Below are 25021 nucleotides of genomic sequence, written 5' to 3'. Positions count from 1 at the left end.
TTGTCTTGGTTTCCATTTTTTAGGTTTTTGTACTTTCCTCTTCCCATCTTGTTGTCTGTGATGCTAGGTGATCTTGCTGTCTCTGTCTGAACCTTTTCTCTCCAGTGGGTCTCTGGACCTGTGGGCTCAGGAGGGAGATTGCTTCTGTGTGTTCAGCTCTCTGTGGTTAGGCCTTGAGTCTTGATGACAGTGAGGTAGGTGGCTCTTGTTTTGGGCTGTGACTTGAGCAGACATCATAATATAAGGAGGATCTAGAAGAAAATAAAATTTGAGTAGGGGATTAGCTGTATTATTTTAGTGATTAATCATATGAAAAATTTCTAGACAGATTTTCCATTACTAAACCTGAAACATATGTTTCAGGTAGTAAGTTATTTCCACATAGAGGCAGGTGTTTTCTTTTCCCCAATGGGAGGGGCATCTCTCTCCTGTGGTTTCTATTCCCAGACTCACCATGTTCTTTCTCCCACTCTGTGTTTCTCTAGGATCTTCAGCAAGATGCCATCTTACTAAATTATCATTTCAGCCTAGTCCTTCCTACTGGAGGAAATATCCTGTCTTTCTTGATAAAGTTTGAAATACTTATGTTCTATTTTATCATCATTTATATACCAACCCAGGTATTAATATATTAGCCTGTTATCTATATATTAATCTATATATGGGCAAAAGAATTCCATTGTTAATCTCCACTAATCCAATTTTGTTTCTGTTAAATTCTGTTGATTTCATGGTTTGCTTCTCGTCCATTGTTCATTTTCACAGGCATTTATTTATTTTGTGTATGGGTGGTTGGTTGGGTATAAAAGCACATGAATAGGTCATCTCACTGAAATCAGTTCACCACTTCCACCATGTAGGTCCTGGGGACCGAGATCTGATTGCCAGTCTTCATAGCAAGCACTTTACCTGCTGCTTCCTCTTGTTAACCTTCTCTTAATTTATTCAGTCACAGAAGGACAAACTCATAGATTTTGAAAATGTATATTTGTATTTTTAGGTCAAGACATGCATAACTATTAGTATAATTTAAGCATTTTCAATGCCTTAACTATTTAAAAAAATACATTTTGCAAAGTATGCATGTAGAACACACTAAGTTGGACATTTTAAGCTTAAAGTACATTGCAAATAAACTTTAACTAGAAAGATGACATATTCAGCCACTGAATTTCCAGTTTATTTATTCTTTTCTATTTCATCTTAAAACCAGATGAGACACACAAAGATGGAAAAGCAAGTTGTGTACTTTATTTGGGGAGATAGCAGCTGGCACTGGTAGAAAATCCCAAGCATTCCATTTTTTGTAGGGTCTCCTTTGTCCTTGCTGCTTTCTCTTAATGTCTAATCCCCACAATATAATCGTCTTTAGAGATTGGCAAAAGGCCTCATATAAATCCAGTCTGGAGGGACTTGGGACATTAGTAAATGGATCTAATTTGTGGGCTGTTTGAACCATTTCCATTTGAAATTCTGGCTGATGCACACTGAACACAACACATACTCTTTGAAGAGTATAACTCTTTGAAGAGTTAAAAAGGCTCTGGATGCAGCTCTTTCAGTCCTTTCTCTAGCTCCATGGGAAGAATAACATCAGCTCACCAAATCCTGCAGAGCTCCCAGGGACTAAACCACCAACCATAGAGTACACACGGAGAGACCCATGGCTCCAGTTGCATATGTAGCAGAGGGCAGCATTGTCTGGCATTAATGAAAGAGTAGAAGCCTTTGGTCCACTGAAGACTAGTTTTCTCAGTGTAGGGAAATGCCAAGGTGCTGAGGTGGGAGAGGGTGGTTGGGAGTGGGAGTATCTTATTGGAAGCAAGGGAAGGGGGGAATGGAAGTAGGGGCGAATGGATAACATTTGAAATGTAAATACAAAGAATATATAATAAAATGATAAAAGATAATAAAGAGGCTCTGGTGGAGAGCCTATCCATTTGAATCAACTATCATTTTAGGTTGGTTTGATCTCATGAGTAGGTTTTCCCATAGCAGCCTTTGAATATGTAGTTATATCTAGAAGTCTGATATGAGCCAAGGAAACTGCATAGCTTTTAGTGCATAGGTTTGAAGGAAACATGAGGAACAGTATCTTAGAAAGATAGCAATCCACAAATCTAGCAAACAACTGTAAGAATTATTATTCTTATGTGGTTATAATCAGAGAATCCAGGAACAAAACTAATATAAAGATATGATCTATGCCCTGGTATGCTTCTTATATTATCAAGAGGAGTAGCCCATGTCCATCTAGTTTTAGCATGCTTATTCCTTCTATTTGAAATGGATTTGTTCTAACAGTGATTATCTAGAACTGGGACTTATATAAACACAAATACACACACACACACACACACACACACACACACACACACACACACGTGCACACATCACAGTCTGTTTATTTTTATTAATCTGAAAATTGTGTTTAAGCTAGTACACTGATATATCAAAAATTAAGTAGTTGAACAAGTGCTATGTGTGGTATGACCGAATTAATTTTTCTCCCCTTTGCTTTATCACTTTTTTTTTTTTTTTTAGCGTTTCCTACATTCTGGGCCCAGAGGGGATTGAGTCCTGTTCCGAAGCTTTTCGAGATCTCAAAGTTCAGCATCATTAGTGAACCTTAGCTGCTGACTGTCTACTCAGCAAAGGCTTTGAAAGAAGTTTTCAGTTCAAATGATGCTTTTCATGGACTGTAATCTCAGTAGAACATGTTTTCTCTGTAATGTGAAGGAATACCCAGCACTTGTCAGCAAATCTGCAGAGACCTTGAAATAAAACCCTTTAAGTTGAACAGCTTGGATACTAGGCTGACAAAAGGGAACCTTAACAACAGGAAATATCCATTCACTTTCTGGAAGATTCAACCGTCGCTACACAGAGCTGCTGCTGAACTACCATGTCTAAGAACTCAGAGTTCATCAATCTGTCATTTTTATTAGATCATGAGAAGGAAATGATTCTGGGAGTCCTAAAGAGGGATGAATATTTGAAAAAAGTGGAAGACAAGAGGATAAGGTGATGTATATTTGTTTTGCCCTTATTCAACTGCTTTCCTCTTTTTTTTTTTTTCAGTGATTTTGATGGGGAGTTTGACAGTTACACTGGAGACATATATTGATAAGGGACTTTATGACTTTCCAGAAGTAGCTCAAATATTTGAAAATATCATTGGCTCTGTGCTATTTAGCTAAAGACGATGGAGATCAGCTAATAATAGAATACTGGTGAGATGAAGGCACCCATTTGCTGACAGCAGACCTAGCAGCTATGAAAAAAAAAGACTCCTCACTTTTGAGTACCAACTCTGGGATGGCTTATGTAACATGTAAACAACTTAGTGTGTTGTTAATTATAGTTACATCACTGTGCTCATACAGGAAAGTAAAGGGAGGCTTTAACTTGGCTCATAGTTCAGAGAAATATCATTCACCATGGCGAGGAAAAGATTATGGACTGGAGCCTTTTTGTCTGTGGTGGTATCAGAAAAGCAGATTAGAAACAGAGTTGGCCTATCACTCTCAACTCTCACCTGAGCCACCCTACACTCACCAGTTAAGCCTGATACCTAGAAGGCTTCTACAAGCTCTTGTAGCAAATGCCACCATGTGGGGACCAAATTTTTAAACATACAAACTCATATATATACTGACATCATACATTCAAACATGACAGATCTACAGTGTCCCCCAAGAGCTCAGATATGAAAGACATTGTCCCAAGCTGATACCATAATTGGGAGGGAGTAGAATCTTTAAGAGGCTGAATCTAGCTAGAGGTTTTAAGTCACTGAAAGCATGATCCTCAAGACTACCATGAGATATAGACATCCTTTACTACATGCTCCTGTTGGCATATATAATGTTGCTGTAATCTACAAAAGCAGGGCCAAGCAGGCATTGAGTGAAATTCCTTTGAGTTCAAACAAATCTTTTCTTTTCTGCCTCTCTCTCTCTCTCTCTCTCTCTCTCTCTCTCTCTCTCTCTCTCTCTCTCTCTTGTTTATTTTTTCTTGTTGCTTTTTCTTTGTTTGTTTTTGGTTTGTTTTTTGAGACAGGGTAACTCCATGTATCCCTGGGCTGAGGTAAAACTCACTCTGTAGACCAGGTTGGCCTTGAACTCAGAAATTCACCTGCCTCTGCTTCCCAATTAATCTGCTGGGATTAAAAGTTTGCACCACCACTGCTAGGCTAAAATCTTTCTTTTTAATTTTATCATCTCTGGTAATTTTGTCCCACTTACAGAAGAATTGGATAGCACTGCACTCAATTCTTCTGGTTTAGATTTGTAATGAATAAAACCATAATGCTAACATTGTTCCCCATAGCACTGCTGAAAAGAGTAAGGAAGCTTATAAATATACTTGTGAACTCAGCTCCTTCCACTGCAGCCTTTAATTCCAGAACATGGGGTGATCCCATGACCTCTCTTCTCTAAGAACTGTTAATTGTTTATAAATTCTCAGGGATGAGCAGGGCTTGGTGATCCCCTCCACACCTTCATGACAGAAAATGAATGTTTCCAAACTAGTGCAGATCTTCTATTGATAATCAAAGTTGGCTGCAGTTTTTGAGTGAATCAGTGGCCACGCAATGTCTGGAAGCATTTCACAACAGGTGCTTTTTAAAAACCTATGGCTGTTTGGATGACCCTGTTAAAAACACACCATGGCCTTACCACTCTCCATCAGTAAAATGGAAGAGAACAGAACACATTTCTTTAGTCTGGCATTTAACGACAATTCTGACCTGTTAGCTGTATGCCATTATCCAAAGTTACTATGACTTTTACCAAACATTTAAAGAAGGACAGAAAGTTCTTTAAGTTGAACTCTTAAAGATGACTGCATCTCTAAAGCACAACTTTTTTGTTTGGTTCTGCTTGTCTAGTTCCACTAGAATGGGCCACTAAGTAAGCCCTGACCTTAGTGCATTAATAACTCATACACTCCAGCCCAGAAGCTGCCTTCCATCTTTTAGTTTACCTTAAAGTAGTTTATTCTTTCATTTCAGTCCTGTGGGAAGAGAAAGAGTAGAGAAAAACAAGCAAAACATTTGGTTCAAATAAATTAAAGGTGAATTCAAGAATAATACATTCCTGAGGCTAATCAGTACAAAGAATAACATTCTTTCAATACTCTATAAATTTTTAATCTGCAAAGCTGTTTTGTTTTCTCCAAATTTTATCACTCTGCCACCAAGAATGAATTAAGTTTGACCTTCTCAAAAGCCTGCGGACTCACTGCCTCTGTAGAAATCCCAGAGAAATATTGAACTGGACGTCTAGACTGGTAAACATTTTATTCTGGTCCTAATAGAATTGTCATAAAGCTTCTTAATACATTAACATAAATCCTTACAAGAGTTAAGAATGTGCTCCTTGGGCAGAGGACCTGAGTTCCAGTCCCTGTACCCATGTGAGGGGGTCTCATTTCCTTATGACTCTGGCATTTCGTAGATCTGACTCCTCTGACCTCCTTAGTCATACACACACACACATTAGTGGAACCCAAACTTTTAATGAGCCCTGCATAATAAAGAAAAAGTTCTCTCACCCAGAACCTACTAATTTTAGTGTATATATATAATTAAAATATAAATAAATTATTAAATTATATATATAACTTAGTATATATATATATATATGTTTATATAAATTGTATCTAATTTCAGTTTGACTCCATGTTACATCCCATATAGAGAAAGCATTTATGTATAAAATTTAATTTTACAGAATCTTTTTTTAAGAGATGTTTAACTGTCAATGTATATTTGGAGATATGTCAAACATTAAACTGCAAAATGTACTTATATATGCTTGAACTAATTTTTGTTTGAAATATATGTTACTATAGTCATAAATAATGTATATATATTCATGCACACCTCTCTGTAGAGATATATAGTATGAAATTTTACTTATAATTTATATTAATATACATATAATAGATATAGAAATAGACAAGAAAATCATCTGTCTTCCTAATACCTGTATAGAGATCAAAGTGTACATGTTTGTTTCTTCCATGTATGACAATTTTAGTCTTTTATCTTTTTAATGTATTGTCTTTAAGGAAAATTGATGTTGAGGACAAACCTTTAGGTAGCAGAAAATAATCTGTACCAATAGCCAGGACAATGCTATACTCTTTTTACTGTAAATTGCATAGAAAATGTGTTGTAGTATATGTAATCCAGAACATGACTATTGAATACTGGAGCTAGCAATGGAAACTAAAAAATATTTGCCCCCTCCCACCTCCAATAGTGGTCAGTTCATAAGAAGATATATAATATCATTTGTATTCTTGGGAAGGTAGCCTTTTTTATAATAAGTAATATAAGTAAATGTTTATTATTAAATGTCACATTTCACATTTTAGATTATAATTATTCCTTTTGATATCAATAGGAATATTCATCTCAAGTATTGGTTTTTATTATTCAAAATGAACATCTCATCTTCCTGTTATAGAATCTAAATTTACCAGTAATCATTTTTTCAGAAGCATGCTTTCAAAATCTTACATGCATATTTAAGTCACTTATTATTCTTAATCCCCATTGAATTGTAATTAAATGTTAGCTTCACTTTTCCTATGCCATATACTTCTGCCAACAACCAGAAAAAAGTTTTTTTTTTTGTAATGTCTCATCTATGACAACACGAATTCACAGAATTATCTTCTTTAAGATTAAAATGTGGGAATTAAGTACTGAAAATTTTTGCTGTGCACATTCTCCTTGACATAGTGAAAATAACCCACATTTGCATAAATTTAATTTAGAGACATCTCAGAAATGTACTTGTGTTATAAACCTGTAAGAACTAAAACTGTAACTCTCCAGTATGTACCTGTACCAGCAGCAGAAGGACTTTAAAAGATCTTTTCAAGGGCAATGTGTTCTCTTTAAAGCATCTCAACTTTTTTTTGCATAAATGCCCATTTTTTTTCCCATCAAGTCAGTCCTATTCTTCCCTTTGTCATAGCAACCATTTTTAAAGCCCAGTATTTTATCCTTTGTTGTTTCTGAAGAAAATGGCATTTTCGTACTTCTTGCTGTACTGATTCTTTCCCTGTCTCTGTATTTTCTACGTAATTTATCCTATTATCAAGATGGTGTTTTGCTGTTGTGATGTTCGGGAAAGATGCCTTTCAGAAGAAGCATCCTTATTCCTCTGATGGTCAGGATAAAACACAATACAATAGTTGTTTTCAGGTCTTTTGAAGTGAAAAACTCAGTTTGGTAATTACATATAAAATCAATTCCCTGTGTGATATTAGACAAGAATTAATAAACAGCAAACTGCCAAGTAGTACTGATTGATTTCTCACTTCTTTACACTTGTAATGGGTTGTCTTTGTCATATTGTTTACTGAAACACTTGTCTTAAGTTGGGTTTGCCAAAAGGAGAACTTGAGCCAAGGGATTGAGTCCTAGTGATGTTTTTTACACCATTAAACCTTGAATTCCTTAGGGAAAGGAAAACAGGGAAGGAGGAGTCATTTAACAAAGGTGCCATGTTAAGCAGAATCATATACATACATACATACATACATACATACATACATACACATACATACATACATACATTACTTACATACATACGTACATACATACATACATACATACATTACATACATACATACATACATACATACATACACATGCACTTTTTAAGTACCTTGAATGTCCATAATGATTCTCTGGGTTCTTTTTATAGCATTCGGGCATTATTTACACTCTTCCTTGTATTCCTGTGATTTTATTTATTTCCCTTAATTCTACTGTTTTTTCCCAGCATTATTGCTCTTTTACTTATTTGTGTGGGGGTGGAGTGGGGTAGCAACTGTCTCAATTAGAGTTTCTATCGCTGTGTTAAATCAGCATGATCAAAACTACCTTGGTGGTTGGGAACATTTATTTCATCTTACAATTCTCAGGTCATTCTATCAGGTTTCAGGACAGGAACCTAAAAGCAAGAAATGTAGCAGAGTCCATGGAGGAATGCTGCTTACTGATTATTTCTCACGGTTTGCTCAGTTCAGTTTCTTTAGAACCCAGGGTCAACACCATTCACAGTGAACTGGGCCTGCCATATCAGGCACTAAGAAAACTCACCACAAACTTACTTACTGGTCACTCTTAATGGAAATCTTTTCTCAATTGAGACACTTTTCAAATAATTCCAGCTTGTGTTGTGTTGATATAAAACTGGCATCCTTGATTATTGTAGCTTACATTTGAGTGTTCTCGGGATAGCTTTACACCCTAGGAAAGACAGCATTCACAAAATAGTGTCCTTTCTGAGCAGAACCCATTTAGCATCACAGAGCCTATAAGAGGAGACTAGTGCATAGAAAGAATGCAGTTTGCTTATTTGTTTTAAACACCTGACCAACAGCAAGCTGCCTTTCTGCTTTCTTGCCTATAGAACGGAAACTACCCCTTTCTTATGGCTTCCCAAATGTTAATGGCTTGACACATAAAGATTGTGTGTCATTATTGTAGCTATACCGTGTAATGTTTATATAAAATCTATCATACTATATCTATTATATCTATTAAAGCAGCTGCTATAAAACCAAAATTATGTGTGTATATGTATATCCTTTTATATATTATATAAATTATTTATATATTTATATATTATATATTTATGTATTATATATATTGGGTTCCATTTTTTTTCATGCTGGAATTGGAACCCAGGGCCTCATGTGTGGTAAGCAAGCACTTTACCACTGAGCCATACCTTCTACCCCTCCCCAAATCTAAGGGTTTTTAAATATTTTTTTGAGATTACAATGTAATTACATGGTTCCTCCTTCCGCATACATACTCCACCTTGCTCTTTTTAAAATCTGTATCCCCCTTTCATTGATTTTTGTTATATGTGTATATGTGTATATACACACAAATATATTGCTAAGCATAATTTGCTCTGTTTGTATAATGTTACTTGTATGCATGCTTTCATGGCTGACCATTTTGCATTGGATAACTAGTTGGTATGTCCTTCCCTAAGGAAGACTTATTTCTCTCAGCATTACTTAGTTGCCTGTAGTTCTTTTTGTATGGTTGGATGTTCTTTAGCTTCCCCTAGCCACTTTGGCTTGCCCGCTGGTGTTGTCCTTGTTCAGCTTGCGTTCAGGCAGCCATATTGATAAGACTATGGGTGTAAAAGCTCACATTTTCGCATTCAGAATACAGGAACAAGACACCATCCACCCAGAATTTTCTTCAGGCAAATATACAATGGCTCCAGAGTGGCTGGCACTACCTGTGAATATCAACAAAGGAGTGTTAGGAGCCATCAGCATCATGCTTCTGGCATATTATCCTGCCTTCGTGTCATGAGTGCTGTGATTCCTCTCTTGTTATTGATTTGCCATTCATTTATTCAATCCCATCAGCTTTGATTAGTTTTTAAAATCAATTTATTCTCTTATGTATTACATCCCTACATCAGTTTCCCCTTTCATCATCCACCTTCCCTACTTCCCTACCTCCTCCCCCCCTATTCACTCCTCCTCTGTGTCCTTTCAGAAAAGGGCAGGCTTCCTAGGGATACTATCCAAACATGGCATATAAGCTGTAATAAGACTAAGGTACATATATCAAGGTTAGATGAGGCAGCTCATTAGGAGGAAAAGAGTCCCCAGTAGCAAGCGAACATGTCAGAAACAGCCTCCACTCCCTCTGTTCAGAGTCCCACAAAAACAGCAAGCTGTCATATATGCGGAGTGTCAGAGTTAGTGCAGGCTCTCTGGTTGTTGGTTCAGTCTCAGTGAGCCCCTATGAGTCCAGGTTCATTGATATTGTAGGTTTTCTTGTTGTACCCCTTTGCTTTCTTAATGGAGTTTGAAACTTCAGCTGTAGACTTGATTTAGTTTGCTTAAGGTTGAAGGCACTGTAGCAGGGGCTGAAGCAAATCCCAAGAGCACCTCTCTTGCAAGTGGACAGTGCAAGAGATAATATTTACTGAGTCCTTATCGGATTTGCTGGAAAGAGATTTGGCTACAAAAATACAGACTTATGCTAATTATTTAAACAATATGAAAATTTTTCAGATATCTTCATGAATATAAAATTTTGTTTTGAGTGACAGCTCAATTACATTGTTTATTAAGGGGGGGGACCTGGAGTCCTTGACTTGTACTGTTCTATCATCTTTAAACTTTTTCACTTGATTCAGCACAAGGTCTTAGGTCTTACACCAGTCTCTAGCATAAGTTAAGGGATAGTACTTGTTCTTACCTGGTTATTGTTAAAATTTTAAAGTTCCTTAGATTCTCGATAACTGATGCTTAAAGATCATCATATTTTCTTTATTTTGTGTTTATGTGTCTGAGAGCATGCCTGCCACAACATGGGTAGGGTATGTGGGTCAGAAGACAACTTGTGACAATTCATCCTCTTTTTCCACTATGTAGGTCCCAGGGTTCCTGTCATTAACCTTGTTGGGAGGTTCAATTATATGCTGAGCCACATCCTTGACTCATTAGAAATCCTTTCCAGATTTTGTAACAAGTCTCAGAGGCAGTTGGCATCATAAATGTCAATTGTCTTAGGGATTGCCCAACTAAGATGTTACATAATTTCTTTCCTCCAGTCTACTATTCCGACTCCCAAGTCTTTTCATGCTAAGTAACCATATTCTGGGTTAAGGTAGACTGCTAGATAAATGTGTGTAAAGTAAACCATAAAAAAATTGAAAGCAGATGTTTGACTTGTATATGACCCTAACTTCCCACATGGGCCTAGCTATTCTAGTAGAAGGAGCTGATAAGAGGTTAAACTTTAAGTACCAAATGGCAGGCTCTTTTCTAAGAGAGAATTTGCACCCCAATCTCCTTGTTCCTCTGCTTATCACAATGAACTATTACCATATTCAAATAAGGTTGCTCTCAAGGGTTGTTGTCTACTTATGGTTATTTCAATTACTTTGTTTCTATCAGTTCTCTGTGTGAACTTTTTCTGAGAAGACAAACTAACTCTATTCACCACATCCAACTGCTTTATAGCCTAGCATTGAGTTATAACCATAGACAAGCAAGGTCAAGAAAAGATAGTCGTTCTTTCTGTACTTGGGAAGATGCTAATCTAATTGAGTCTGATGAAACTTAATATCATAAATGTGAAAGGGAAATGGCATGAAAGATGTAAAATGTTTTGAGATTTTTTTTTGTGCATTGAAAATAAGATAAGAGATCAACAACCTATAGGAATGGTTATAATTTTAATGAAAAATCAAAATAGAAAAGAGCTAATCTTCTAGGGTAGTGTTTGTCAAAGCTGACTGCATACTAGAACAAATAAAGACACTTTACACATAGCAAGCAGTTCTCAGAGTATCTCTAAAATTAGTAGTATTCAAATTGGTGGGTAAGAGACTTGAACAGCAGTATTTCTATCTGTGTGGACAGGTTAGTTAACAGCGTCCAAAGCTCCACTTCTCATACTCTCATCAATTACAGATTTTGATAAAATGCGGATTTGGAATTTTAAAATTAAGATCTTGGTCCAGTAAACCAGATCCTGATATTTAATGTCCCCAACAATTGCCTAAGTGCTGCTTCTGAAGAAAGGACTAGGCTTATAATTCCAAGTTTCTAAAGGGCAGATACATATATTTGTTGTCAAATAGTTTTGAAATAGACTGTGTTTAATACTGATGTGACAGGGGTCAAGCAAGGAAATTTAATTTTATTATCTCATAAAAACAACCATATTGGATACTATAATTTTTCCTATTTTAGAAAAAAAAGGAGATTTAAAAGTGGATAAATCATTGCCTGAAGTTAGACACCTAATTTATATTGCTTCCTGGACACAGAAATAGATGTGCCTGACAGAAAGGTTAATGGGCACTGTTGGAAGAACTGAAGAACTAAATGGGAAGAATATGTTTATAGTTACAGTTACACTCTTCATTGCTTTACTTAAGGAAAGAACCAATTTGGCTTAATGTCTTTCATCATGTGAACACATAGAGAACACTTCTAGAACTGGAAGATCAAAGGTGCTCGAACAAGAGAATACATGCTGATAAAAAACTGTGGTGGTGCAAAATGACAAAAGTGAAACACAAATACTCACTCAACCACCCATTTGCAAAGGTCACCGACACTGAGAAAAGAAATTGGAGTCATTGAAAGGATTTGGTTTTGATTCCATGGTTCAAAATGAAAATATGTTTAAATAAGGAAGGATGTGCTCCTGTGCAGAGATTTTAGTTATATTTGTGAATTTATTTGTGTGCTGGGTTTCTCCCTCTCCTCTCCCCTCCCCTCACCTCCCCTCCCTTTCCCTCTCCTCTCACTCCTCCCCCTCCCTCCCCTCCCTCTCTTCCTCCTCCCCTCCCCTCTCCTCTTCTCTCTTCCCTCTCCTCCTCCGCCTCCCCCTTTTCCTCCCCCTCCCCCCCCCCCTCTCTCTCTCTCTCACACACACACACACACACACACACACCTCTCATGTGATATGGAGATCAGAGGACAAATTGAAGGAGTTGGTTCTCTTGTTCCACCATGTGGGTTTCAGGCATTGAAGTCAGATTGTCAGGCTTTGCACCAATCTACTAAAGACTATCAGCCATCTCCTGTGTTTTCAATGTGCCTTTTTTTTTCTTACCAGGAAGCTGAAAAATGAACTTTTAGAAGCAAAGCGTAGGAGTGGGAAGACTCACCAAGAGACCAGTAGAGTCTGTGTTCACTGTCTGAAAACCCTTGGCCTCATCTTTGACCGGGGAGATCCATGCCAAACCTGTTCACTCAGGGTTTGCAGTGAGTGTCGAGTCACAGGACTTGATGGCAGCTGGAAGTGCACTGTCTGTGCCAAAGTCTCGTGAGTATTCTGTCTCTATGCAAAATCCATATTTGATGATTGATAAGATTCAAATGGGAAATTGAGAAATGAGGAAGACTTTTAAACTGGGAAAGGGGTAGATTGAAAAATCATAGCCTAGTTATAGGCTTAACAGATTGTGTGTGTGTGTGTGTGTCTGTGTGTGTGTGTGTCTCTGCTTATGTGTGTTGTATATATGGCATGAGCATATGTGTGTTATGTATGTGTGTTGTGTTTGGAGTGACTGATATGAGTCTGGTTTGGTGTGAGTATGTAGGGTATGAATGTGGTGGATATGTATGAATGTGTGTTTGCAAGCATGTATGTGGTATGAGTGTGTGTGTGTGTGTGTGTGTGTGTGTGTGTGTGTGTATGGTATATGGTGTGTGTGTAATGTGAATATGTGGTGTGTCTGTTATGAGTATGGTGTGTTTGTGTGTGTGTGTGTGTGTGGTATGGTATAGATGCATGTAGTATGTGTGTGTGAGACAGAGACAGATAATAGACAGGCACAGAGGATCCACTGCTTTCCATAGTGACTGTATAAGTATTCACTCCCACTAGCAATGTAAGAATGTTTCCCTTGCTCCACACCTCTCCAGCATGAGTTGTCACTTGTGTTATTGATCTTAGCCAATCTGACAGCATGAGATGGAATCTTAAAGTAGTTTTGATTTGCAATTCCCTGATGACTAAGGATATTTAACATTTAAGTGTTTCTTAGACATTTGAGTTTCCTCTATGGAGAACTTGAATCTGGTCCCCATTTTAATTGGATTATTTGTGGGGATTTTTGTGGAATCTAGTTTGTGGTATCTTGAGTTCTTTATATATATTAGATATTAGTCCTCCAAGTTGGTTAAAAAAAAAATCTTCCCATTTTGTAGGCTGATGCTTTATCTGAATGACAGTTTCCTTTGCATTACTAAAGCTTTTCAGTTTCATGAGGTTCCTTTTATCAATCATTTTCTTTCTCTTACAACTTTATTTTAAAAAAGAGGGATACATGTAAGGATTTTTAAAGGCATTTTGGCATAACACTATATGAATATTTTTGTCAGTGCTTAATTCTTTTATCTTAGTTTCTATGTTCTTGGTGTTGTGTTCAGAAATTTTTCTCCTGTGCCAATGAGTTCAAAGTTATTCCCTACTTTCTCTTTTCTATAATTTATTGTATCAGTTTTATGTTGAGGTCTTTGACCCATTTGGAGTCAAGTTTTGTGTAGGGTAATAGGTACAGATACATTTGCATTGTCCTACAAGCATATATTTAATTTGACCAGCACCATTTGCTGAAAATGATTTCTTTTTATTTTGTATTTATGGATTCTTTATCAAAAATCAAGTGTTCATACCTATTTGGATTAATGTCCTGGTCTTCAATTTGATTGTATTAACCAATTTGCCTGTTTTTATGCCAATACCTTGCTGTTTTTATCACTATAATTTTGTAGTACAGCTTAAAATTATGGATGGTGAAAATTTCAGAAGTTCTTTTTATGTTCAAAATTGATTGAGCTATCCTAGGGTTTTTTTTTTTTTTCCATATGAAGCTTAGAATTGTACTTTTTAAGTTGTTTGAAGAATTGTGCTAGAATTTTGATAAGAATTGCACTGCATTGAATTTGTATATTGCTTTTGTAAGGATGGACATTCTTACTATACTAATCATACCAATCCTTGAGCATGAGATATATTTTTATCCTCTGATAATCTTCTTCAATTTCTTTCTTCAGAGACTTGAAGTTCTTGTCATATAAGTCCTTCAATTTCTTGGTTAGATTTACACCAAGATATTTATATATTTGGGTGGCTATTATACAAGGTATTGTTTGCCTGATTTTTTTTCTCAATCCATCTGTCATTTGTATATAGGAGACCTGCTGATTTTTTGAGTTAACTTTGTATTCAGCTACTTTCATTAAAACATTTATCAGATGTAGAAGACTCCCCAATAGAACTTTTAAGGTCACTTCTGTATACTATCATATCATCTGTAAATAAGGACACTTTGACTTTTCCTTTACAATTTATATCTCCTTGATCTACTTCAGTTGTCTTACTGCTATAATTAAGACTTCAAGTACTATATTGAATAGGTATGGTGAGAGTGGACAGCCTTGTCTTGTTCCTGATTTCAGTAGAATTGCTCACACAAGGGATCTCTTAACTGAAAATTCAAAGGATTGATGAGAATTTTCTCAATACCTATTTCTCCAATTCTTATCCAATACTCTCTGGTTTGACTCTTAGTATGCATCCCCACCTTTATCCTATTTCTGTTTATTATCTTGTATATCCCAGACTCTCATTTGTTTTGACAAAAGTACCTGAGGCCTAAGACTCCAAAATCCCTTATTTATTACATGGAGCCTCAGACTTCAATATAGGAAGAATAGAAACCACTTACTTTTATCTATAATAGTTGTAATTACTAAATCACAAGACCCGTGGACTTGTGTTTTTTCTCAATTCACTTATTAAGTAGTATATATGGTAACTGAAGGTCTGATTCAGTATATCATTCCTCTGAAAGACAGCATCTGTTGAGGTCTTGTTAACAAGAAATTAACTCAATATGTTGAGTTAAGTTTGAAGATTATTCTAAAAGATGACCTACCCAAAATGAAAGAATCTTTTTTTTTTGTAATTCCAATTTAGATTATTTGCTACCTATTTCTTTTATTTATCTTCCTCTACTAAAGTATGTCCTCTGTATGTGGTTGTTCAATAAGCAGATGCATGGATGAACAAGATAATGAAATTCGAAATGGTGAATGAATGTCTCTGGCTAAAGCACGTCAAGCTGGAGGCCACATAAAGTTGGAGAAAAATAAGAGCCATGTAAATTTATGTCTGCCCTTTAATCAATGTATTTACCTATCACATAAAAATACAAGTTGTTAGAATGTGCACGCATAAATATTAAGATATTGAACAGCATACTTTTCATAGGAAGTATTGATATATTAATTACAAATTTTACAACCAATTGCATCCTTTTCATTGGTGAAACCTTCACTTAATCCAACCACACATCTGTATGTTTAATAAAACTTTTCATCTACATTACCTGTCGATTCTCTCTTACATTTGTTGTTAGCCTATTGGTATGAAATGAGCAAGATCCATGGGTAAAGAATATTGAATGCCTTCAATGGTTTCATATAAAAATTAATATAAAAATAAGATTATTAGGTTATTTTGAACCCATCAAAGAAGTTCTTGGTCATTCTAGACATTTTAAAGATATGATAGCTGTCAATGTATGACTCATACAATTCTCCAGTAATAACTTATCTATATTTATATTTTTCTGTAATAAATGGGAATGAGTATTTAAAATATGGAAGTTCAAGCTTACTTTTTTAACTGAGAAATTAATAATGTTTCTCTAATATTTAAGCTAGTAGTTTGTGTGCTCTCTGACACTAAAGCTTTCTGTATTGGAGATATCCTGTTTGCTATTCATGGAGTGGTTTTCAATAGGGAAGCATAAATGATATTTTATTGGCAGTAAATGTCCTTTGTTTGTGATAAGAAAATGTTCCAGCCGTACTGGGCTGTCTCCATGTTTAATAGGCCATTAAATTGAAATTTCCACCCTAACCTCTAAGAGATGAGATGAGTCATAACATGAGTCATGCTCTAATCAGTTGGAAGAACAGCCTTTATTGTCGTTTACCTTGGCAGGGTTTGATCTCTGAAGCACGGTAACGTTTATAGCAAGAATTGGTAGAGGGAAGCTATGCCTGTTGAAGCTAATTCAGTTTTGTTTTCGTCTCCCTCCCTCACCTCTAAGTTTTTTGTGTTTTCATCTGTAAGTGGTTTTTGGTTTCAGCATCTTATGCACAGGGGTTTCTTTGCATGGGGGGTGTGGAAAAGTAAGAACCTAGGCTTAGCACCCTATCTATATGGACAGAGTGTTTGTGTTTCTCTCGTTTGTTCTTTCAATCCATAATATCTGTGACACATAGTAGAAATTAAACAAATATGTGTTATGTAGTGAATGAATTTATAAATAACAAATAAGCATAACTAGCTTCCTTGTAATAAGCAGATGGAAGCTATTATCTTAGCGTATCTCATAAAGCATATCTTATTAGTGGTGTCTACAGTACAGGTAAGTAACCAAAATGCTTTGGTTCCTGTGTCTTTTTAAACAATACCACCTATTGTCCTATTCCAAAAAGATTAGAAGTTTTTCAGATTTATGTAAGTTTCTAAGTGAAGGAACCCTTTGTAAGCCCCAGGAATTTAACGTTAAATGAAACTGGAACTCTCTAATAGTCAGCAATCAGTGTTCACAGATAAGTATAGCACACTGTAATTTTGATCAAATGTGTTCTTCAGAGTTCAACTTTGAGGAAGCAGAGTCTATTTCAACCCTTGAATTATTTGATTACTACAGTGACATGTCAGACAGACTGAAATCTTATAGCAAGTGTCACATTTATTTTCTGTTCTCTCTCACCGCTTACTCTTGCTACTTGGCCTGCAGTACACACACATGGGGAAATATGTACACATTCATTTGAAATGCCAAGCAAGTGCTGATTATTTTTAGCTTCGATACATAATCATCCCCTCATAAAATCCTTGTTGTTCAGGAACATAAACCCTTTACTGATGATATTGCCAGGTGAAAAAAGTATGAGACTTGGTTTATCAATACAGTACCAGCCATCATACCTTTCTAACTTTGAGGAAACTGTTTACACATACACACATACACCCCGTAGACACAATCGCATAAAACCCAAGAGTGTAGCACACCGCCTCAGATGGTTTTCTTTTTTCTTTTTTTAATTAAACAACTTTATTCAAAAAACAAAGATAAATATACAGATTTTAAAAGCATTTTTGCATAAAAGTATATGAATACATTTTTGTCACTACTTAATTTTTTTAAAGGTTTGATAGTATGCATTAAAATCTTACTAGTTACAATGAGCATAAAGTACATGTAAAACAAGTTGTAACCTGGAAATAGTCAAAGTTTTCTTGGTGTGTAAAGATTAAGCATAATGGTTTTTCATTTTCTTTTTTATTGAACTTAATATAGTCTGTGAGTTGTTTCTGGGGTGTTCGGAGCTTTCTGAGGCTAGTATCCAATTATCAGTGACTGCATATTATGTCTGTTCTTTTGTGACTGGGTTATCTCACTCAGGATGATATTCTCTAGATGTATCCATTTTCTTAAGAATTTCATAAAGTCATTGTTTCTGATAGCTGAGTAGTACTCCATTGTGTAAATATACCACAATTATTGTATCTATTATTGTACTGAAGGACATCTGAGTACTTTCTAGCTTCTGGCTATTATAAATAGGGCTGCTATGAATATTGAGGTACATGTGACTTTGTTGAATGTTGGAGTGTCTCTGGGGTAAATGCCCAGAAGTGGAATAACTGGGTCTTCAGGTAGTACTATGTCCAATTTGCTGAGGAATCACCAGACTGATTTCCTGAGTGGTTGTACCAGTTTACAACCCCATCAACAGTGGAGAAGTGTTCCTCTTTCTCTGCATTCTCACCAGCATCTGCTGTCATTTGAATGTTTGATCTTAGCCATTCTGACTGTGAGGTGGAATCTCAGGGTTGTTTTGACTTGCATTTCCCTGATGGCTAATGATGTTGAGCACTTCATTAGAAGCTTCTCAGCCACTCAATATTCCTCAATTGAGAACTTTTTGTTTATCTCTGTACCCCATTTTTTAATAGGGTTGTTTGATTCTCTGGTGTCTAACTTCTTGAGTTCTTTGTATACCTTGGATATTGGGCCTCTATCTGATGTGGAGTTGGTAATGATTTTTTCCCAAACTGTTGTTGGCTACTGTTTTGTTTTCTTGACAGTGTCCTTAGCCTTACAGAAACTTTGCAATCTCATTAAGTCCCATTTGTCAATATTTGACCTTAGAGCACGAGCCATTGATGTTCTGTTCATGAAAATTTCTCCTGTGCCTATATGTTCTAAGGTTTTCCCTACTTTCTCTTCTAATAGTTTAGTGGACCTGGTTTAATGTGGAGATCTTTGATCCTCTTGCACTTGCGCTTTGTACAAGGAGATAAGAAAGGGTCTATTTTCATTCTTCTGCATGCTGAGTGCCAGTTGGACCAACACCATTTGTTGAAAAGGCTGTCCTTTTTCCATTGGATGTTTACAGCTCCTTTGTCAAAAATCAAGTGACCATATATGTGAGGGCTCATTTCTGGATCTTCTATTTTATTCCATTGATAAGTGTGCCTATCTCTGTACCAGTACCATGCAGTTTTTAACACAATTGCCTTGTAATATAGCTTGAGGTCAGGGATGGTGTTTGCTGCAGATGTTTTCTTGTTGTTGAGGAAGGATTTCACTATTCTAGGTCATTTGTTATTCCAAATGAAATTGCACATTGCTCTTTCCAATTCTATGAAGAATTGGGTTAGAATTTTGATGGGGATTGCATTGAATCTGTAGATTGCTTTTGGGAAGATGGCCATTTTTATAATGATGATCTTTCCAATCCATGAGCATGGGAGATCTTTCCATTTTCTGAGATCTTCCTCAATTTCCTTCTTTAGAGATTTGAAGTTCTTGTCATACAGGTCCTTCACTTGCTTAGTTAGAGTCACACCAAAGTATTTCATATTTTTTGTGACTATTGTGAAGGGTATCTTTTCCCTAATTTCTTTCTCCACGTTTGTCCTTTGAGTAGAGGAAGGCTACTGATTTGTTTGTGTTAATTTTATATCCAGTCACTTTGCTGAACTTGTTTATCAGCTGTAGAAATTCTCTGTTGGAATTTTTGGGGTCACTTACATACACTATCATATCATCTGAAAACAGTGATGTTTTTATTTCTTCCTTTCCAATTTTCATCCCTTTGATTTCCTTTTGTTGTCTAATTGCTTAGGCCAGGACTTCCAGTACTATGTTGAATGGGTAGGGGGAGAGTGGTCAGCCTTGTCTAGTCCCTGAATTTAGTGTGATTGCTACGAGTTTCTCACTGTTAAATTTAATGTTGAATATTGGTTTGCAGCATATTGCTTTTTATTATGTTTAGGTATGGGCCTTGGATTCCTGTTCTGTTCAAGGGATGTTGAATTTTGCCAAATGCTTTCTCAGCATCTAGTGCGATGACCCTGTGGGTTTTTTTTTTTTTTTGAGTTTGTTTATATGGTGGATTATGTTGATGGATTTCCATATATTAAACCATCCCTGCATCCCAGGGATGATGCCTACTTGGTCATGGTGAATGATCGTTTTGATGTGTTCTTGGATTCTGTTTGCAAGGATTTTGTTGAGTATTTTTGCATCAATGTTCATAAGTGAGATTGGTTTTAGGTTCTCTTTCCTTGTAGGGTCTTTGTGTGGTTTAGAAATGAGGGTTATTGTAGCCTGAAAAAATGAGTTAAGTAGTGTTCCATCTTATTCTATTTTGTGTAATAGTTTGGAAAGTATTGGTATTAGGTCGTCAATAAATGTCTGATAGAATTTGGCACTGAACCCATCTAGACCTGTTTGTGTGTGTGTGTGTGTGTGTGTGTGTGTGTGTGTGTGTGTGTGTGTGTGTGGTTGGGAGGTTTTTGATGACTGCTTCTGTTTCTTTAGGTGTTATGGGATTATTTACATGGTTTACCTGGTCCTGGTTTAACTTTAGTATCTTGTATCTGTCTAGGAATTCATCCATTTCCTCCAGATTTTCCAGCTTTGTTGGTAGTAGAATGTGGTGATTTATTAAATTTCCTCAGTTTCAGTTGTTATGTCTCCACTTTCATATCTGATTTTGTTAATTTGGATACTCTCTCTTTGCCCTCTAGTTAGTATGGCTAAGTGTTTATCACTCTTGTTAATTTTCTCAAAGAAACAGTTCTTGGTTTTATTGATTCTTTGAATGGTTTCTTTTTGTTTCTATTTGGTCAATTTCTGCTCTGAGTTTGATTATTTCTTGCTGTCTACTTCTCTTGGGTATATCTGCTTCCTTTTGTTCTAGAGTTTTCAACTGTGCCGTCAGGTTGCTATTGTATGCTCTCTTTTTGGAAGCACTCAGAGCTATGAGTTTTCCTCTCAGTGCTGCTTTCATTGCATCCCATAGGTTTGGGTATGTTGTGTTATTCATTTTCATTAAATTATATAAAATCCTTATTTTTTATTTCTTCTTTGACCATGCTATTGTTTAATAGAGCATTGTTCAGTTTCCATGTGTATATAGGATTTTTGTTGTCTCTGTTGTTATTAAAGACCAGCCTTAGACCATGGTGATCTGATAGGATGCATAGGAGTATTTCAGTCTTCTTATATCTATTTAGACTTGTTTTGTCACTGATTATATGGTCAATTTTGGAGAAGGCAATGTGAGGTACTGAGAAGAAGGTGTATTCTTTTGTTTTAGGATGAAATGTTCTGTAGTTATCTATTAATTCCAATTGATTCATAACCTCTGCTAATTTCACTGCATCCTTGTTCTGTTTCTGTTTCCATGATCTGTCCATTGATGAGAATGGGGTGCAATGTATTTTTTGAGTTTCAGTAGGGTTTCTTTTATGAATATGGGTGCTCTTGTGTTTGGAGCACATATGTTAAGGATTGAGAGTTCCTCCTAACAAATTTTCTCTGTAATGCGTAAAAACTGTCCTTCCTTAACTTTTTTGACAACTTTTGGTTGAAAATCTACTTTATTCGATATAGGAATAGCTACTCCAGCTTGTTTCTTGGGGCCTTTTGCTTGGAAGGTTTTTCCCCAACATTTTAGTCTGAGATAGTGTCTGTCTTTGTCCCTGAGATGAGTTTCCTGTATGTAGCAAAATGCTGGATTCTGTTTATGTATCCAGTCTGGTAACCTATGTCTTTTTATTGGGGAATTAAGTCCATTTATATGTTAACAGATATTAAGGAATAGTGGTCACTGTTTCCTTCTATTTTTGCTTTTAGAAGTAGAATTGTGCCTTTGTGTCTTTCTTCTTTTGTTTTTCTTGCTTAGGTATATTCTTTTTTTTTTTTTTTAACTAGGATGTAGTTTCCCTCCTTGTATTGGGTTTTCCACCTATAATTCATTGTGGTGCTGGGTTTGTGGTCAGATATTGTGTAAATTTAGTTTTATTTTGGAATATCTTTGTCTCTCCATCTATGGTTTTTGTGATTGAGAGTTTTGCTGGTTATTGTAGCTTGGGCTGACACTTGTGTTCTCTTAGGGACTGCATGATGTCTGTTCAGGATCTTCTAGTTTTCATAGTCTCTGTTGAGAAGTCGGGTGTGATTCTGATTAGTCTGCCTTCACGTTACATGACCTTTTTCCCTTACTGCTTTTAGTATTCTTTCTTTGCTTTGGGCACTTCGCGTTTTGACTATTATGTGTTGGGAGGAATTTCTTTTCTGTTTCACTCTATTTGGAGTTCTGTAGGCTTCTTTTATGCTCATGGTCATCTCATTCTTAAGGGTAGACAAGTTTTCTTCTACGATTTTGTTGAAGATATTTACTGGGCCTCTTAGTTTATATTCTTCACCCTCTTCTATTCCTATTATCCTTAGGTTTGGTCTTTTCATTGTGTCCTGGATCTCCTGGACATTTTGTTTTAGGAGCTTTTTGGCTTTTGCATCTTCTCTGTTTTTTCTGTTTTCAGTGTTGTCTTCGGCCCCTGAGGTTCTCTCTTCCATCTCTTGTAGTCTATTCAAAATGCTTGCATCTGTGACTCCTGATTCCTTTTTTAGGTTTTCTACTTCCAGGGTTGTCTCTTATAGTGTTTTCTTTATTCTTTCCAATTCCATTTTAAATTCCTTCTTCAATTCCTTCATCTCTTTGGTTCTGTTTTCCTCTAGTTCTTTGACTTCTTTGAGTGTTTTTCTTGTTTCCTGTTTAAAAGTTTCTGTTTCTTTATGCATTTCATCCCGTTCTTCTTGTTTAAGGATCTTCATCATTTTGAGGTATGATTTCAGGTCTGAGTCTTCTTTTTCTGTATTGTTTGGCATTCTTCTGCTTGCTGTGATGGGAGAGCTTGGTTCTGGTGTTGCCAGGATGTCTTGGTTTCCATTGGGTAACTTCCTTCACTTTCCTCTTGCCTTCTTGTTGTCTGTGATCATACGTGGTCTTTTTGTCATTGATTGGTTCTTGTCTCTTCTGTGTACCTGGCCTGTGTCCCTGGATCTCCGCTGTTCCTGGTAGCAAATGGCCTGAGCGTGTTGCCTCAGATGGTTTTCAAGCACTCAGCTAAGTTACTCTCCTTTTTCCCATTTGCTTCTGTTGAGTTCCCACTCTGCCCTGTCTCTTTTTACTTCTATTTGTTTTCCTTGCTTTCAGCAGCTCATGTGATTACTTTGAACCCACATGAATGACCCTGGCAGTCTTAGTATTTTAAAATCTCTCCATTCTAGCTGTACTATCTGATTAGATTAGTATGGGTTTCTGTTTGACAGTAATCTTGAAAGAATACCTTTAGAAATTAACATTCCACAAATACCTGTATTTTTACAAGTATTATAAGTAGTATCTAAATCCTTACATCTCTTGAGATATATCCAAGGATATTGTATTCATATTTATTCCTTTGATGGATTTTTATCTTCCTTAGATTTGGTACATTCTGAAGTCTCTAGAGTTATGAGTAAATACAGTCTTCTCTACTCAGTAGGTTAACTGCCCATCAGGAGGTAGGTATGGGGTGTACATGCTATGGTCATATTTTCACTGTATAATTTCTATAATGTTAACAGTTTATCATTTTAGCCTGTAGTAGAACTGTTGTGCACTTATATCCTGCCTCTGTCTCTTATAGTAAGAAGCAGAATTTTGATTATTGTAAGGAATAAAGCTGACATTCTTCCAGGATGCATTTTCTACTTGGGACTCAAATGCTGATTTTAAAGTATGATTGGTCAATAAATCTAGATATAAGGCTCCCTTTATTTGGTTCTCAGCTGCCTCTCTTTAGTCACTGTATCAGACTCACCAATATTTACACAGTCTCATTCTCAAGATACTTGATTTACATTGTATCATTCTTGTCTTGTCAAATGATTTCTTAATTAGTTTGCTAGTCTCTCATTTCTCTTTGCATTTCCCCAAAGATTGTATCATCAAGTGGGGACTTTAGAGTAAGTTCCCTATTACCTCCAGCAGCACAGCTCCTTGGCATGGCATTTAAATGTTGCTATTGCATAGCACAGGCCTACATTTCTACCTCATTTTCTACGATAATCCTCTCGAATTCATTTACCCAATAGTATCCTTAATAATACATTACCCTGAATTAAGGACTGTTTTCAGTCCTCAGCTAATGCCCTTATAAGATATTTCTTTCATGTTTAGTTAGAAATAATTTTAGAATGCCTAATGACTCTTGAGGCTGTAATAAGTCTTTATTGTAAACTTCAGCATGAACTTTACAGCAGCACAGCTGCTGTGGGTTGCATTCCAAGGATCTTGATTCATTTCATATTTACAAAGTACAATACCAGATATTACTTCTAGAAAGAGTATCCTAACAAGCCAAGGCTTTTTCCTTCATGTCACTGACAATTAGGTTTGTTGTGAAGATGTGGAAAGAAGAAAAAGTCTTTAAATGGCAAAGGAAGTCATCTGTTTCAAGTAAAATTTGTAACTTGAAGAAGTATAGATAAGTATCACTTATATGCAATACACGAGCAGTGAAAATACTTCAATTAATATCATCATTTGTGTAACAAATATTTGTGAGTATAGAAAATAAAAAAAGAAAATATTACTTGAAGGCACAGTCTACTGAAAGCCTATTATTATAATATTGTTAGGGGGAGGTTGAATTACATAAAGATTGTCTCTCAGTGAGTTAACATACCAATAGAATAGTTTAAAGTTCTCTATGTTGTAAGAAAAGTGAAAGTGAGGAAGATCACAGACATTTCTAGAAGGAATATAGGTGATTTCATATAGCTATTATAGGTACAGCTCAAAAATGGATAGGGCAAGTCCTAGTTTTTGTTGTTGTGATAAAATATTGACCATTGGCAAGTTGAAGAGGAAATGGTTTATTTGGTTTATACATCCCAAACACACTCATCATCCAGGGAGGACAGGTCATTACTCAAGTAGGATCAGAAGCAGTGACCATAGAGGAAAGTTCCTTACTGGCTTTTTCTCCATGCCTTTCCCAGCTTTCATTTTTATGTAACCTGGGTCTTAGTTCCCAGGGGTAACATCACCACAGTGG

General features: G+C 36.1%; 1 protein-coding gene across 4 annotated transcripts in view; it reads left to right on the top strand.

Moving 5' to 3' along the window:
- Nucleotides 1–2905: 2905 nt before the first annotated feature.
- Nucleotides 2906–25021, top strand: part of SYTL5 (synaptotagmin like 5) — a gene marked incomplete at both ends in the record, with an annotated part of 89717 nt that continues 67601 nt past the window's right edge. For all 4 annotated transcript variants that reach the window (XM_080910292.1, XM_080910290.1, XM_080910291.1 and 1 more), the window contains 2 exons: nucleotides 2906–3024; nucleotides 12644–12853. In XM_080910292.1, the coding sequence (XP_080766418.1) occupies nucleotides 2906–3024; nucleotides 12644–12853 (329 nt within the window). The remainder of the gene's footprint in view (nucleotides 3025–12643; nucleotides 12854–25021) is intronic.

Source organism: Micromys minutus (assembly GCF_963924665.1).
Source record: "Micromys minutus genome assembly, chromosome: X".
In the NCBI taxonomy this organism is placed as follows: domain Eukaryota; kingdom Metazoa; phylum Chordata; class Mammalia; order Rodentia; family Muridae; genus Micromys; species Micromys minutus.
Note: the sequence above shows the minus strand (reverse complement) of the source record. Positions and strands in the feature narration are given on the sequence as shown.